The sequence below is a fragment of the Camelus ferus genome, chromosome 21 (assembly GCF_009834535.1).
Source record: "Camelus ferus isolate YT-003-E chromosome 21, BCGSAC_Cfer_1.0, whole genome shotgun sequence".
Classification (NCBI taxonomy): domain Eukaryota; kingdom Metazoa; phylum Chordata; class Mammalia; order Artiodactyla; family Camelidae; genus Camelus; species Camelus ferus.
This window is the reverse complement of record NC_045716.1, coordinates 5,244,857-5,259,924: the sequence shown is the minus strand read 5'-3', so window position 1 is coordinate 5,259,924 and position 15,068 is coordinate 5,244,857. Positions and strand designations below refer to the sequence as shown.

General features: G+C 34.7%; 1 protein-coding gene across 3 annotated transcripts in view; it reads left to right on the top strand.

The window, feature by feature from the left end:
• The window catches only part of RALGPS2 (Ral GEF with PH domain and SH3 binding motif 2), a 136,003-nt gene that overhangs the window by 60,920 nt on the left and 60,015 nt on the right, over positions 1 to 15,068 (top strand). For all 3 annotated transcript variants that reach the window (XM_032463663.1, XM_032463664.1, XM_032463662.1), the window contains 2 exons: positions 1,644 to 1,736; positions 8,290 to 8,416. In XM_032463663.1, the coding sequence (XP_032319554.1) occupies positions 1,644 to 1,736; positions 8,290 to 8,416 (220 nt within the window). The remainder of the gene's footprint in view (positions 1 to 1,643; positions 1,737 to 8,289; positions 8,417 to 15,068) is intronic.

The following is a 15,068-nucleotide window of genomic DNA, read 5'->3' as shown; positions in this document are numbered from 1 at the left end:
ACTCAAATATATTCATTGTTAATTAATTTTTATTGTCTTAAGAATATTTCATTTAAAATATCTTACTCTAACCTCTGAGAATATCAAAGATTTCCCCTTATATTACTCTTTAAAAGTTCTGTAGCTTTGATTTTGGTATTTAATTCATCTGAAAATTTAAATGTAATATGTATGAGTTATGGATTCCAGTAAACATTTTTCCATATGAATAATCATTCTGGCATCCTTTTAAAAATATTTTTTTAAAGCTCTCTTTATTTTATTTTGTCTGGAAGCATCTTTGTCACCCTTGTTCTTGAAGAATGTTATTCCACACTTAGAGTTATTTTTTTATTAACTCCACCTGAGATTCCTTGAGCTTCCTAGCCCTAGGAATTAGTGTCTGTCAGTGATTTGAGAAAATAATCGGCCATTATCTCTTATTGTTTCTACCCCATTATTTTTTATCATGTCCTTCTGCAACTCCATTTAGATAAATGTTGGCTATTTTTGCTGTACCTTTTTTTTTGTCTCTTTAACCTCTATTTCATGTTTTTAAAAAAACCCTTTGGCTTTTATGTTGCTTTCTGGATAATGCCTTCATTTTTAATTTTCATTTTATTTGAGGCCAATACCTGATGTTGTTCGCCATTTGTGAATTCTTGTTTCCTTGTGTTTTTCATTTTCCTTTATTTATCTATTTCATTTTTTAATTTTATTTTGGGGGGCTAATTAGGTTTATTTATTTATGTTTAGAGGAGGTACTGGGGATTGAACCCAGGATCTTGCGCATGGCTAAGCATGTGCTCTACCACTTGAGCTATACCCCTGCCTCTCTTTCTTTAAACTGGAGTTTATATTTCTTAAAATTTTATGGGAGTTCTTTAAGTCCTGAGTTAAGGTGGTATATTATAATAGTTAGGATTCTTCAGAAGAACAGAACCCCTCTCCTTTCCTTAGTTCTCATATTCAAAACAGACATTTCTGCCTTGGAGGCTCTTGATGGTAAGGACAGTTTTAAATGATAAGACCATTGAGATGCAAACATCTGATAGTTGAAAGAAATCTGGGCAGTTGGCAATAATTTGTCAAAAATAATGGCAAAAATGTCAAGTAGATCTCTTGGTAGACTGATGGAACCTAGCGTTAGATGGGAGTTTTCTGTATGGAAACTATAAAGAGTGTGGTCTGATACTGGGAGGCAGGCGGATGTCCCAGCATGAACAAGGAGCAGAGCATCTAGGGCATCAGGCTGGTGGAAGCAGGAAACTGAGGAGGGCTGTGAAAAATAGGTGAACCCTAGACCTAGAATCATTGGGGTACTGAGTAGGACACCAGAGCTGGATCCTGGGCACAAACCCTTTCCTTGAACTTGAATTGCAAGTCAGAGGCTTAGTTTTGTTTTGTTTTTTTTAATGTACTAGAGGTGGATTTGTTCCCAGAGCTTGTGGGCAAGGCCAAGTTAGAATGTGGAAGTTCTGTTGTGGGCCGCAATCAGATCACTGTGAATGTAGTGGGTACCCCAAAGACAGACCTCAATAATGAGGCTAGTAAGTCCTGGAACACTACCAGTCACCTGGATTGTACTTGTTAATCTAAAGTTGTCTTGTATTCATGCTATTTATTTTTCATCTCTCCTCCCCCTCTTTTTTTAAATCTTCCAGAAACTTTACGAGCTGAATAATCTTCATGCGCTTATGGCAGTGGTTTCTGGCCTACAGAGTGCCCCAATTTTCAGGCTGACTAAAACATGGGCGGTGAGTAATCTTCCTTAGTTAATGAAAGGTTAGACTTCCTGTTGGAAGTAAAAAATGTATTAGTTCCTTTTGTAGTTATTAGTAGATTAATATCATGGTAATAGATAAGGATTTTTAAATTACTTCATACTCTTTTCTTTGAAACCTACATTTTTTTCTCCTTAAATAAGTGTTTCACTAGGTTTGTCAGCTATTTTGGGGGTAAAGTACAACTTGGTTTCTGCTCTTTAGAAATCATTTTTGAAGAACTTCTTTAAACATCTTTGACAGTATAGCATTTCATGTTTACTGATGGGAAAGTATAAATGCAAAAAAAAGTAGCAATTACTCATGTAAAGATTATACTTTTTGGAAAATTTGAGGAAGATCTGAATTGTAAGTTTCAATAAGTTTTACTGATTCAGATTTCTATTTTTTTTTTTTCAGTCAGTAAGCTCTCAGGATTTTTCCTTAGGAATAATGGAAAATCTGACAGTTAACATGGAATTAGGCAGTGTTTCTGCACATTCTGATATTATGTTAATCGTATTTGGTTCTATTTAACAAGGTCAGGGTGTGAATTTTGACTTCTGCAAATTTTTTTGCACTTTTTTTACTTACTAAAATATAACATTGTTTTTAATTAGCCTAAGGTTGTTTTCACTTTTCATAGTCTCTGAAGAAACAGCTGTTTCTCATGAAAATCAGGGTAGATTTCTATATTGGAAAAAAGTTAGTATGGAAGAGCTTATGATTCTCTTTATTTGTATTTTTAGAAACACCTGGGTGAGCAGTTTTCCTACTCTAAAAATTATTTTTAATAATGACGGCCTTATTCTCTTTTATTAAAATTTGAATTTAATAGGGGAATGGAAATGATTATAAATACACAGTTATGAATTCCATCTTTGAAGTTTTTGGGAAAATAATTATATGCTGATTTATGTGATTTAGAAATGAGGTACATTTCCCTCAAATTAATTTTTATTTTCCCTGAAGTTATTTTCATTGTCTCCCTCATGTATTTGTATGGAAAATAATTTTTTTAAATTTAGTAACAGCTCCGTTATTAACCTAAATGAAATTTTTGGTGTTTACATTAAATTTTAAAAGATTCCACACTGTGCCAATCACTGTCTAATCACTTGACATACAATAGTAAATGATATAGACAGAGCCCCATTCTTACACAGCTAACATTCTACTGGGAAAAGATAAACTATAAATAAATAAGTGATATATCATAAATAGTGATGAATGCTCTATAGAAAAATAAAGCAGAGTAAGTGAGATATGAAATACTTCCCTCCTTTCCTTTCTATGATATGTGGTAAGAGCCTCTGATAAGTGACAGTTGGGTAGAGACCTGAAGTATTGAGATAACCATTCTTGTGCATATCTGAGAAAAGAGAATCTCAAGCAGAGGTAATAGTCAGAACAGAGGCCCTGACAATGTTCAAAGACTAGCAGGGTGGTCAGTGTTGATGTCGAGTGGAAAAAGCTAAGGAGTAGTTAATGGTAGGAGCTGAGTCCAGAGAGGTGATGTGGAATCAGATAATGAAGGTGCTCTTTACTGATACTCAGGGAGGTATAGAGAAGGGGGGGGGGTCTGTTTTATACATACCAAATTTGAGTTGCCTGATAAATATCCGCGTGGAACTGTAAGGTCAGAGTTAGGTATACGAGTTTAATAGAGCATTTAGGGCTAGAGGTATACTTTTGTGATCATCAGCATAAAGATAGTATTTAAAACATGAGATTGGAATCATCAAAGGCAATATCACAGGTAGTTTTCACAGTCAGATGAGGAAAATGTTTCAAGAAAGAGTGATCAGCTGTGTCAAATGCAGCTAATACGATGAGTAATAAGGTGAGAACTTTGAGATGGCCATTGGTTCTGGCAATTGGAAAGGATTGGTTACCTTGGCAAAGATGGCTTCAGTACAGTGGTGGGGTGAAAGATAGATTGGATTTGAGAGAATGGTGGAGAAAAAAATGGGACAGTAAGTATAGAGAATACGTTGAGGTGGGGTCCTCTAGAGAAGTCTGGCGGTAGCTGGAGGGAAATGTGACACCAAAGATTTGTGGTCTTTTGTTTTGACTTTGGGATGAGATCCATGACAGTATGTTTGTATGCTGGTGCAGTGATCTAGTAGAGTGGGGAAATGGTAAGAGAGAAAAGGGTCACTCCAGTGATACCCTAGATTAGGCACGAGGGGATGAGGTCCAGTACCCTGGTGGGGCAGGAACAGTTTATCCATTTTTATCAGGAGAGAAGGGGATGCATTTTGGTTACACACACAGGTATGTCGGTAGATTTGGTGTTGGGATTCTGCAGAAGTTCTTCTGATGCTTTGTTTCATAAGACGTAAGAAGCAAGGTCATCAGCTGAGAGTGTTCGGGGAGAGGTGTGGAGGATTGAAGAAAGAAGAAAAGATAAAAGTCATCTAGGAGAATGTGAGAGTGAATTAACTAGGGAAACAGGTTTGGTAGGTTTTATGAACATCCACTTGAGATATTTGGTCATGAACTTAGAGTGAAATCAGTTAGCAAAGTAAATAGTCTCAAACCAGGGTCAGGTGTTCATCATTAGCCTGGAGAAGTGCTGAGAATTGGACTTAACCAGAGTTGGAATTTTTTTAGGTTTTTTTGCACCACAGAGGGGTCAAGGATAGCACAAGAGAAAGTGGGTAAATGTGAACGTTGTTTTAGTGATAAATGAGGAATCTAACCCAAGTAAAAGGCAAGAGATGGTGAACAGTGAACAGGTAGCATGGTACCTGGTAGAAATCCTGGGGCCCTCAAACCCTTACTGCATGAGGATGACCAAGGTTGTACAGACTGAGCGTGATGGAAGGCCACTGAAAGAGGAGTCAAGAAGCTGAGAAGCCAGGGTGGTAGGAGTGTCACCTCTGTGAAAACTGCAGTCATCGTAAAAATAATGTTGGTTCATAGACTCTTTCTCTCCAGCTACTAAAATCTTCAAGATATAATGGAAAAATGAATTGCAGCTCTATTAATGACAGTAACATAAGTATTATAATGTATTGCTCTTTTGTCCAGTATTGTAGGCACTAGCATCATGTGACTGTTAAATTTAAACCCTTGGAAGTAAATAAAATTTAAACTTCAGTTCCTTAGTCTTACTAGCCATGCTGCAGATGCCCAGTAGTCACATGTTGCTAGTGGCTGTTGTATGGACAGCACAGATGTGGTACATTTCCATCATTGCACAAAATTTGATTGGACAGCAGTGGTCTAGTGCTTGAACTTAATCTGGAGCTGGAACATTTGGGGGAGGATAGTAGGATAATAAGCTGGAAGGAATGGTGAAGAGAAAGGAGCAAGAACTGCACCTAACTGGACTCCAGGCTCATGTTATAGAGTTTGTAAGAAATGAGAGAACGCTTCAAGAAAAGGTCAAAGATGGGGCTTTTGCAGAAGATGGACCATGAGTCCTAGAGGGTACAGTTGGAAAGGATTGAGAGTTGTAGGGTACTCAGTCAAGTCAGAAGATAAGGAAGATCATATCAGTGAGGAATTGGGAGTGTTATGGGTGGTGTTTTTTTTTTTTAAGCCAACAAAGGGAATGTACCAAAGAACTATGACATCCTAAATAGGGAAAATATTAGCAACATTCTTAACGTCAGGAAAGAGGATGCCCATTTTCACTGTTTCTATTCAACATAGAGACCTGACCCAGCACAATCAGAAAAAAAAAAAAAAAGAGAGAGAGAGAGAGATTCGAAATAATAGGATCCTCAAAAAATTAAACTTAAAATTACCATTTATTTGGCAATTCCATTTCTGGGGATGTACCCAAAACAATTGAAAGTGGGGACTCAAACAGATATTTTTACAGCAACATTCAAAGCAGCATGATTAACGATAGCCAAAAGGTATAAACAGTCCAAATGTCCATCAACAGATGCATGGATATACAAAATGTGATATAAGCATATAATGAAATATTATTCAGCCTTAAAAAGGAATGAAATTCTGACACATGTTGCACCATGGATGAATCTTGACTATGTTATGCTAAATGAAATGAGCTAGACACAAAAAGACAAATACTGAATGATTCCATTTATATGAGGTAGTCAAATCGTAGACACAAAGTAAAAGGTGGTTACCAGGGGCTGGGAGGAGTGAGAAATGAGGAGTTACTGTTTAATGGGTATGGAGTTTTTGAGTTTGGGAAGATGGAAAGAGTTCTTTTCATGATGGTTGTGATGATTGGTGGATAATTTGAATGTACTTAATGCCACTAAACTATACACTTAAAAGTGGTTTAAAAGGTGAATGTTATGTATATTTCACCACAGCTTTTTTAAAATAGGGTTTATTAAGGTTACTAAACATAAAAACAATATACAAAATTAGTTATATTTGAAATAATTAGGAAGTATCACTTAAAAGGACACCGATTACAATATCAGTAAAAGAAAAGAGCAAACAATAAATGGAATAAAATGTGTAAGACCTATATGCAGAAGGTTATTAAAGACGAACTGAACAGATGGAGCAATCTCTCTTGTTCATGGATGGGAAAACTTAAAGATGCCAGTTCTCCCCAGATATGTATGGAGATTATATGCAGCTTGATCAAAATCCCAATCTGGGGACCTGGACAAGACTGCTTATTTACATGGAAATGCAAAAATTCAGGAATAGCCTCTTGGCCAGAGGAAGAGCAGGCACCTTAAACACATGGAGTTAGACCCTTGTGAAGTACTTTGTTTTCTCTTTTTTTGAAGGGAGAAATATAGTGAGGTGACATTGTAGGGATAACCTTAGAAACGTCAGAAAAATCTGAAAGATCTGAAAAGGAGAAAAAGAATCAAGATTGCTTATGTAGGGCTTTGGCACATGGGCTGTGGGTGTTTCTGAGCTATAACTAGGAAATACCTATTTTAACATTAAATTCTTTATCCATATTCTTCCCCTGAATAGTCTTCTGACAACAACAGGTCTCTGCTGTTGCACCCCAGATTGAATCCTTTCAATCTGGTTATTGATTTGTTATGAAAATTCCAAAACATAAGTTATTTTTATACATGTTACTCTGTGTGGTTCTTTAGTTTTGTGTTTCAGATGTGTCAAGATCAGTTATGAGTTCCAAGTAATTTGTTTCTCCTGATACTGTACGAAAGTTTTAGAAAGATTGACTTCGGGAAAAAAAGAATAAATTTCTTGTTATCCCTGCCATGTCACATCAGTATATTTTGCATATTCAAATGTTCCGTTATGTGGGAGAGAAAAGGATGGTTGGCTTTATAGGTAGCAGCAGCGATTTGTACCTAAACTGGAAAATGCCGATCAAGTTTGTTGAAGCTGGGCCACAGAAAGTTGTGAAACCAGTGTTTCAGATCATGGAAAATCTGTCTAAAACCATTAAAGCAAAGGACTCTTTGAAATCTTGTGTTTTAAAGAGAGAGGGATACTGGTCAGACATTATCTGAAATTAATCTACATCTTGGAGACTATTTTTAAAAATAGATTCCAACATCAATCCCAACTAGGCTACTTGTAACACTAGAAAGAGTAGTGGGTTCGGTGTTAGAATATCCCGTCTTCAGGACCAGACCGAGACCCTGAAAAACAGGACCTAGTCTTTGTGAATTGATGACTGAGAGTGTTGGTATGTTCTGCTTCACCGTTGAATCTCAGTGTCCTCATCTTTAAATAAATCCTCTGACTTTTCTGTTAACCTCATGGGAGAATTAGAATTTTATAGGTTGAAGTGTTTTGCGTACTATAAAATAGTATTTTATGATATAAATAAAGTGAAATTTTGTTACATCATAATGAAATTGTAACTTCACGTATTTAAAGAAAAAAAATTTCCAGAGTCTTTGGAATACTTGAAGTATATATATTTTCTGAATCTTTTAGTTATTATTTTGGGTGGCTGACCTTGCTTTTCTTTTATTCCACCTAGTTATCTCCATTTTTCTCAAAGAGCACCCACTGCGAATCTACCCCTCAAGCCTCCCCAAACAGCTGCAGTTGATTTTTCAACTGTATGCAATATAGTCCTGATCAAAGGGCTCAGAAAAAATGTTGAGAATCCAAAGATGTAAATCACAGTTTTATAGTTACCTTTAGGACTAGCCATGGTTAGATTTATCAAGAAAGAATATGACTTAAATTACAAAATTCAGTGTTTATTTCTTAATGATTATGCAAGAATTATCTTTATCTTTGAGGAAGCAGGGGACAGTGCATTAAAATATTTGGACATTTGAGCTGAGTATGAATACATAATTATTTTAAATTAGGAAAATGATCAGTAAAGTTGTTTAACCATTTGAAATAGTGAAGATGAGAAGTAATGTATTATAATTTACTACTTAGTGAGTTATTGATTTTATGTGCATATAAAGGATATTTTATAAATAATAATCTTAATAGACACCTGATTTTGTTTTATTTATATACTACCAATATATAATTAAAGAAGATATAACTTTGAAATTAAAATTCAGATTTATAGGAAATAAAACTTCAAGTCTTTGCTTTAATAAAAAGAGATTTGGAAATAACTTAGGCTTTTCTGTTTGTTTTTTAGTTATTAAGTCGAAAAGACAAAACTACCTTTGAAAAATTAGAATATGTAATGAGTAAAGAAGATAACTACAAAAGACTCAGAGACTATATAAGTAGCTTAAAGATGACACCTTGCATTCCCTATTTAGGTGAGTTATGTCACTGTGTGTTCATTGTGCCTAGTTGTTGCTCTGCCTTAATCAGTATTTTATATAAAATTCAAGGTATTTTCCAAATGTGTGTATCCTTTAGAGAAATTAAAGGATTGTTAAATTGAAAAAATTGACTACAGGAATTTTTTACCTTATTACCTGGAATGTATTTTTGTATTAAATTAGCCTTTTGCCCTTATGTTTTTTTCTTTTTTTTTTTTTTTTTTTAATTGAAGTGTAGTCAGTTTACAGTCTTTTGTCAGTTTCTGGTGTACAGCATAATAGTTCAGTCATACATATACATTCATATATTTGTTTTCATATTCTTTTTCATTGTAGGTTACTACAAGATATTGAATATAGTTCCCTGTGCTATACAGTATAAACTTGTTTTTTTTTTATTTTATATATAGTAGTTAAGGTTTTTCATAGACTATCATTTTTTCTTAGAGATGGACCGTATGGTAAAGCAATATGTCTTAGCTATTTCAGTAATGCTTTTAAAGAATTAAATAGTAGTTTGCAATGAAGTTGAATGCTGTAAAAATATTTAACATTAACTAAAGAAATTGATCAAAAGATTTATTGAATTTATTTTCAACATCATGAGTTCTTGCTATATATAGTTGGCAGATATTTTAGGGTAAATTATAAAAAGCAGTTTCAATGGATCTTGGTGTTATTGTTTTCCTGGAAGAAATGAATTGTTTAGCTGTGGAAATTTAGCTGAGACAAACAAATCTGTATTTTATGTATCATTTGACCAAGAATGTGTCTCTTTACTGTGTGTTTTACAGTGTTGATAAATTCCCAGAATATTGAACCAATAATATCATAAAATTATGTTCAACAAAATGAGTAGGAATGCTTTGTTAGATATTTGAATAAAAAGACTTAAACTATTCCTTTTAAAATGTGTATGCAAATTTAAACACAGAAAATGCTTTGTATGATATATATCTAGTATATGTATTAAAATAAATTGGTTTGATCCCATGTAGAAGGTAATGAAATGATAAATATTTATTTGTTTTCTCCCAGTGTCCCTTTTTCTCTCCTACTCCACTCTGTCTTTTATGTTACTACTCAAACTGGATTTCACCATAACTACTTTTGAAAATAATAGAAAAGCCTGTTACTTGTTTAGGAAACTCTGCAGTGTCATCTTTGAAGTCTTTACAGTATGAGTGACTGGAACACAAAGTAGGGACCAAGGCAGTTGACAGTGTCTTTCAGCTGCTCTGCAGCATCAGCCTTAGTTTGTCAGAGAGGGGTTGAACTCATGAGGTCATTGTGAGACATCCTAGGATCCAGTGGGAATAGGGAATGTTGTATACCCTGTGTTGAAGGCACAGGACTCCTGTGGACTGAATAGATAGTGGCCACTACAGAGCTTTTGTCTATTTCTTTGATTAAATAGTTCAGGGCCATAGTAAGCATGACCCAGTCAGAGAGGCGCTAAGCTGGATGGATATAAGGGGAGACATTCTGCGTGTGCTCCACTTTTTACTGTAGCCTTGGCTGTGCCCATCCTTGAAAATGTAATTTGCAGGAGAGAAAGAAAAGAGGCTTTTTAAAAATCATCAATATCTGCATATGCCATAAAAACAATAAACTTTTTATAGCCTAAGGAACATTAGTTTGGGAATTGGGAACCATAAATTCCAAAATGGCTCTACCATACTAAATTTTCAGGTCATTGACTTGTCTTCTTTGAACCTTGTTTGTTTGTTTGTTTATTTGTTAACCTAGAAATAGCATACATATGACCAGAATCATGTTCTTCTTAAGGCTGGATGGGACCACAGTAATCTCTTTTATCTAATTCACAAATTTTACAGTTGAGAAAACTGAAGTTCAGAAAGGTAGAAGAGGTAGCTCATAATCCTAAAACTAGTTAGTGACAGATCTGGAATCTGAAGTTCTAATCTAGCATCTTTCCAATTATACCTGCTAAACTCTCATTCTAGAATTTATTGATTCTATAATTGTATTCTTTTCTCAATGAAATGCTTTTCTCAAATTCCATAATTTGTATTTTTTAGAAAAGGGGGTTATTTTCTTTTGAAAATGAGAAAATGACAAATAATACAAATCCTTGTGCTGTGATGTCCAGTTCAGGGGTCTTTGTTTTCTGTTTATCCACAGTGGAGACTTCAGTACAGATTTAGTACAGATTTCAGTACAGTACAGCATATACCATACTGTCATGCATGTATGGGGCCAGGGCGGGAAATAGTTGGAAATTAGTGGAATCTGGAAAGGTTTTCTGTTAGAGAATATACCTGTTTTCTCCCAGCTCTGGTTCCTGTGGGTTAAAGTAAATGAGACAAATATTGAGGTTCAGAAGTTATTTTGGAGAAAGTCTTAGAACCAAGATCTTTCCTGTGTCTTCCACTTAATCTCCATTGGTTTCTTCTCCTTTCAGTTCCTTTTCATTTTGTATGTTCTCATGGTCCAGAGTCTTCCTTCTCACTATTGCCGTGTAATTCTCCTTCTCTTTATAGCAAAGCTAATAAAAGGTAACCTATTCTTCCTTTCCCTTCTTGCTGTTTTCTTTTGCTCAACGTGTTGTTATCTCACTCTTCACCCATAGAAATTACCCCAGTAAGGACACCACTGACCTCCTAGTTGAAAGTTTTAATAGGTATTTCTCAAGCCTCATCTGAATTTTGTGAGAGGTTGATGCTAGTTACTGAAATTCTCCGCTAGTAGCACTGGTCTCTCTTGATTTACCGTCTACATTTTGGGCTCTTTTTTATTGGCTCCCCTTTCCTGCCTTTCTCTTAAACTTGCTCTTCTAAAGGTCTCTTTTATTCCTCTGTACACTCATTTGGAGTGGTCTCATTCATATTTTTTCCTTATATCGTCTGATGACTCCCAAATCTTAGATTAGACCTGCATATCCAACTTTCTTTGTAATTCCTGCAGCCTGGTAACATTTTAGGTATTCAGATACTGATTGAATGAGGTGTCTGCTCTAATTTCACATGTTCAGAAGTAAATTCATCATTTTCCCCCTTCCTCTGAACCTGGTCCCTGTCTTATCTCCTAGCCTCGTCTGCTAGTGACCACAGTGGAGCAGTGTAGACAATGCTAGAAACGGGGGTAGTGGGGGTGCTGGGTTTCTCCTCCTCCTCTCTTTTTCCTATTCTCTGTTGAAACAAGATGCATGTTTCTGAGGGTTATTTCAAGAATTAGAAACCAAAAGGAGGAAAAATGGCAAAAACGTTAAGCTAAAATGGAGAACATACACATTAACGTCTACATTTTATGCATTGGTTTCTTCGTATAATTTTTCATCCCTATACCAGTTTGTGAAGAAGCATCTGAGATTGTGAGACAATTGTGGAACATTTGGCACAAACATTTGGTAGACTTGGGAAAGGAAAATGAAACACTGAAACATTTGTCAGATAAGTAGTGACTCAGTTTAGTTCATTTCCAGCATGAAAACCATCTTTTTAATGTAGTGACAGCTTTGTTTTATAGCACACCTTGAAATTAAATGTATTCACTTCATCCATCAAAACATACATGATTTTCCTAAGAAAATGTGAAGCAAACTTTCTGACTGATTTATTTATAGCATAGACAGGTTCATTTTTTCGTTCTTAATCTTCAGTGCTGAAATGTTTTGAAGAATGGAGATTTTTTGACAGTTTCTATCCTGTTAATACTTACATTGTTCATATTTTGTTCTAATTTAAAATGAATTAGGATCGTGTTTTTTAAATTTATCTTAATTTCAGAATCTTTCCCCATTTATATGAAACTAGACTTCATACAAATAGATGCCAAAACGTCCACATTTGCAAGATGCTGTACATTTGATAGGAGAGAACTTGCCCTGAAGACATTAGAAAGATAATACGAATTGGTAGCTTCTATTTAACTATCCCCCTTCAAGTTTATAGAATTTGCATAATGCCGTCCTTTATCCGTTATGTCTGCAAAGTTCTTTTGGAACAAATGTATCAATCAAAAGAATCTATAATGCACAGCGAAAAGGTAAAGGCTAATCATCTGCTTCTTACCATGAGAGATAGGACCCAAACTAATGGTGTTTTTGCCCCTAAAAATTATCATCAAAACCAACCATTCTTTGTGATGTGTGTGGAGGTTTATATGCTGGCAGAACTCTTATTTTGATACTGCCAGATGTATTTATAATTCAGTGTGGATTAAATTATAAGAAGTAGAAAATGTTTTCTTGGCTTTCAGCTCATCACCCCTTGAAAAATTGTCTCTTATGTTGGTTTGCATTCAAGGTAAAAATTAGTCAGTCTGGACAATATAGTAAAAAGTTCTTAGACTAAGGATACAGTTTTTCTGGAGAGAAATAGTTTGGCAAATCTCAAGGAAAAAATTGTTTTATATGAGAATTATTGCTTTAAATCTGAAAATCATTAACAGCACTCATTTGTTCTTGTCACTGGAGAACAATCTTAAGGGGCTTATTGAAGAACTTGGCGTGAGAAGTTTTGCTTTGCTGGAGAGAAGGGAAAATAGAACACTGTGCAAAAATAATTTAGTTGTTGTATGAAACATGATAAATACTCTTTCATGTGCATTTTCTAACCTCATTTCTACTATGTTCATGTAATTTGGCGAAGATGGAGCAGCTTAACCAGATTAGGATGTTTTCTGGGAAGGAAAGCGTATGTTTTTTAAACTATGGAAATAAGTAAGTTGTCACAGTTCTGTGTATTGCTTTCTGCTAAGTGGAAGCAGAATATTACTGAGAAGTTTTTGTAAACTCTCCTGCCCTTCTGAAGGACATGAGCACACTGTCTTGATGTGTCTAGATGTAACCTTACCTCTCCTAGAGAGATCCCCTCACCCCACTTAATTTTCAATTTACTATGTTAGATTTTCATAATTCACCTTTTTTTTTTTTGAGAGGAGAAAATCTGTCCTTACATCCACCTGTAATATAGGATACAGTGCCCATCCCACCGCCTGTTCTTTAACAAGCACCATTTTGCTTTCATTAATCTCTCCCCCTCAGCAGTGTGTTAACTCTTACTTGTCTTGGTCCAAGGCTGTCTACTTTGCACCTAGAATAAAAGTAGGCACTTAGTATTTAATATTTATTGGTTGAATTAATTAATTAAATGATCCCTTTCTGCCCTTCCCATTGTTCCAGCAACTTTGTTTTGAATACAGTATATTGTATTTTAGCTAATCTGTGTAGGTATTTTGAAAGATGGCTTTTTATTCATATTTCTATTCAGATAATTTTAACAAAGTCCAAAGCTTTCTGCAGCTCTGTGAGAATTAATGAGACTTTTCCCTGCCCCTTTGATAGAATTTTACTTGGTTAAATGTATAAGTCTCTAACACTGATCCTAAAAATGCCTAATGGTCCAAAAATGTCATTGGCTTTTAATATTATAAGACTTGTGTTGCATTTTCCTTTCTTTGGTTTGATTTGTAGATATTATACACCATGCACTACTTTACCTTATTCTTCTCATTAGGATTATATATTGAATTCTAAAACAGCAATAAAGCATGTTCAGTCATTTTCTTCTGAATCCTGAGAATGAGCTCTGACCAAATGGCAGCTAGCCCTAGCTTTTTCTTCAGCCAAAATTACATTCCCATTTTCCATTACCTCATTTATATCCCCTTTTCCCCTCATTCTTTTTTATGTATTTAAAATTCCTCTAAAATTCTTTTACGGTATACTTTCTGAAGTTTACTTTAGGCCACTCAGAGACTTGGGATATAAAAGGGCTGAGGATCGGGTTACGCTGATTTCTTTCCCATTTTCATAGTTCTTAAGAGCCTATATCTTCTTAAAAAGCCATGTGTAGAAGCTATACAGATCTGCATTTTAATCATAAACAGAATCACATTTCTCCAGTTCCAGCAGCTTTGCCAGGGGTGTTTCCAACTGTTGATATTTCAGTAATGTGTTTTGTAAATTTTGTAGCAAACCTTAATAGGGGAATAATAGTAAAAATCTTAATAACTAACATTTATTCAGCACTTAATTCTACATTCCTAACACTGTGTACTTTACATAAATTACCTAATTCTTAACAATTTTGTAGGATGTACTATTATCTTTCCTATTTTATAAGTGAAGAAGCTGAGACAAGAGAGGTTAAATTGACTTGCTATAAAGATATGCATTATAACCGTTTCATTTATAGTTTAAAAACAGCATTATGGAATTATACTAATATTTTAGAAATCTGTAATAGTTTTAATTTTGAGTTCACTCTTCAGTCTTTCCTATAAGTATCTGTAGAATTACACAGTAATAACTGTTAATCCCATTGATAAAATTAAAAACTGGGCTTATTTTTAGATGGCTTTTTTGAAGAGGGGTCATGGCATTTAAAGTGGAATCATTCTTTTGTTGTTTGGTTATTATCTCAGACACTAAAATAAAAGACTAAGAAATTGTTAGGATGTAATAATCTTTAACTTACTATTAAGATTAATCGAAGTACATAAAATCATATTACATTAGTTACAGGTTTACAAGTAATTTGAAACATTTTCATGATTGTAGAAGTTTTTACAAGCTCGTTATATTATTACCAGCAGGGGTCCTGAGAAATATAATGCTAGAAGAATTAGCACTCTTGTATCATGACTCACAGAGTCGAGTGAACGTTAGACCGAAAATTGG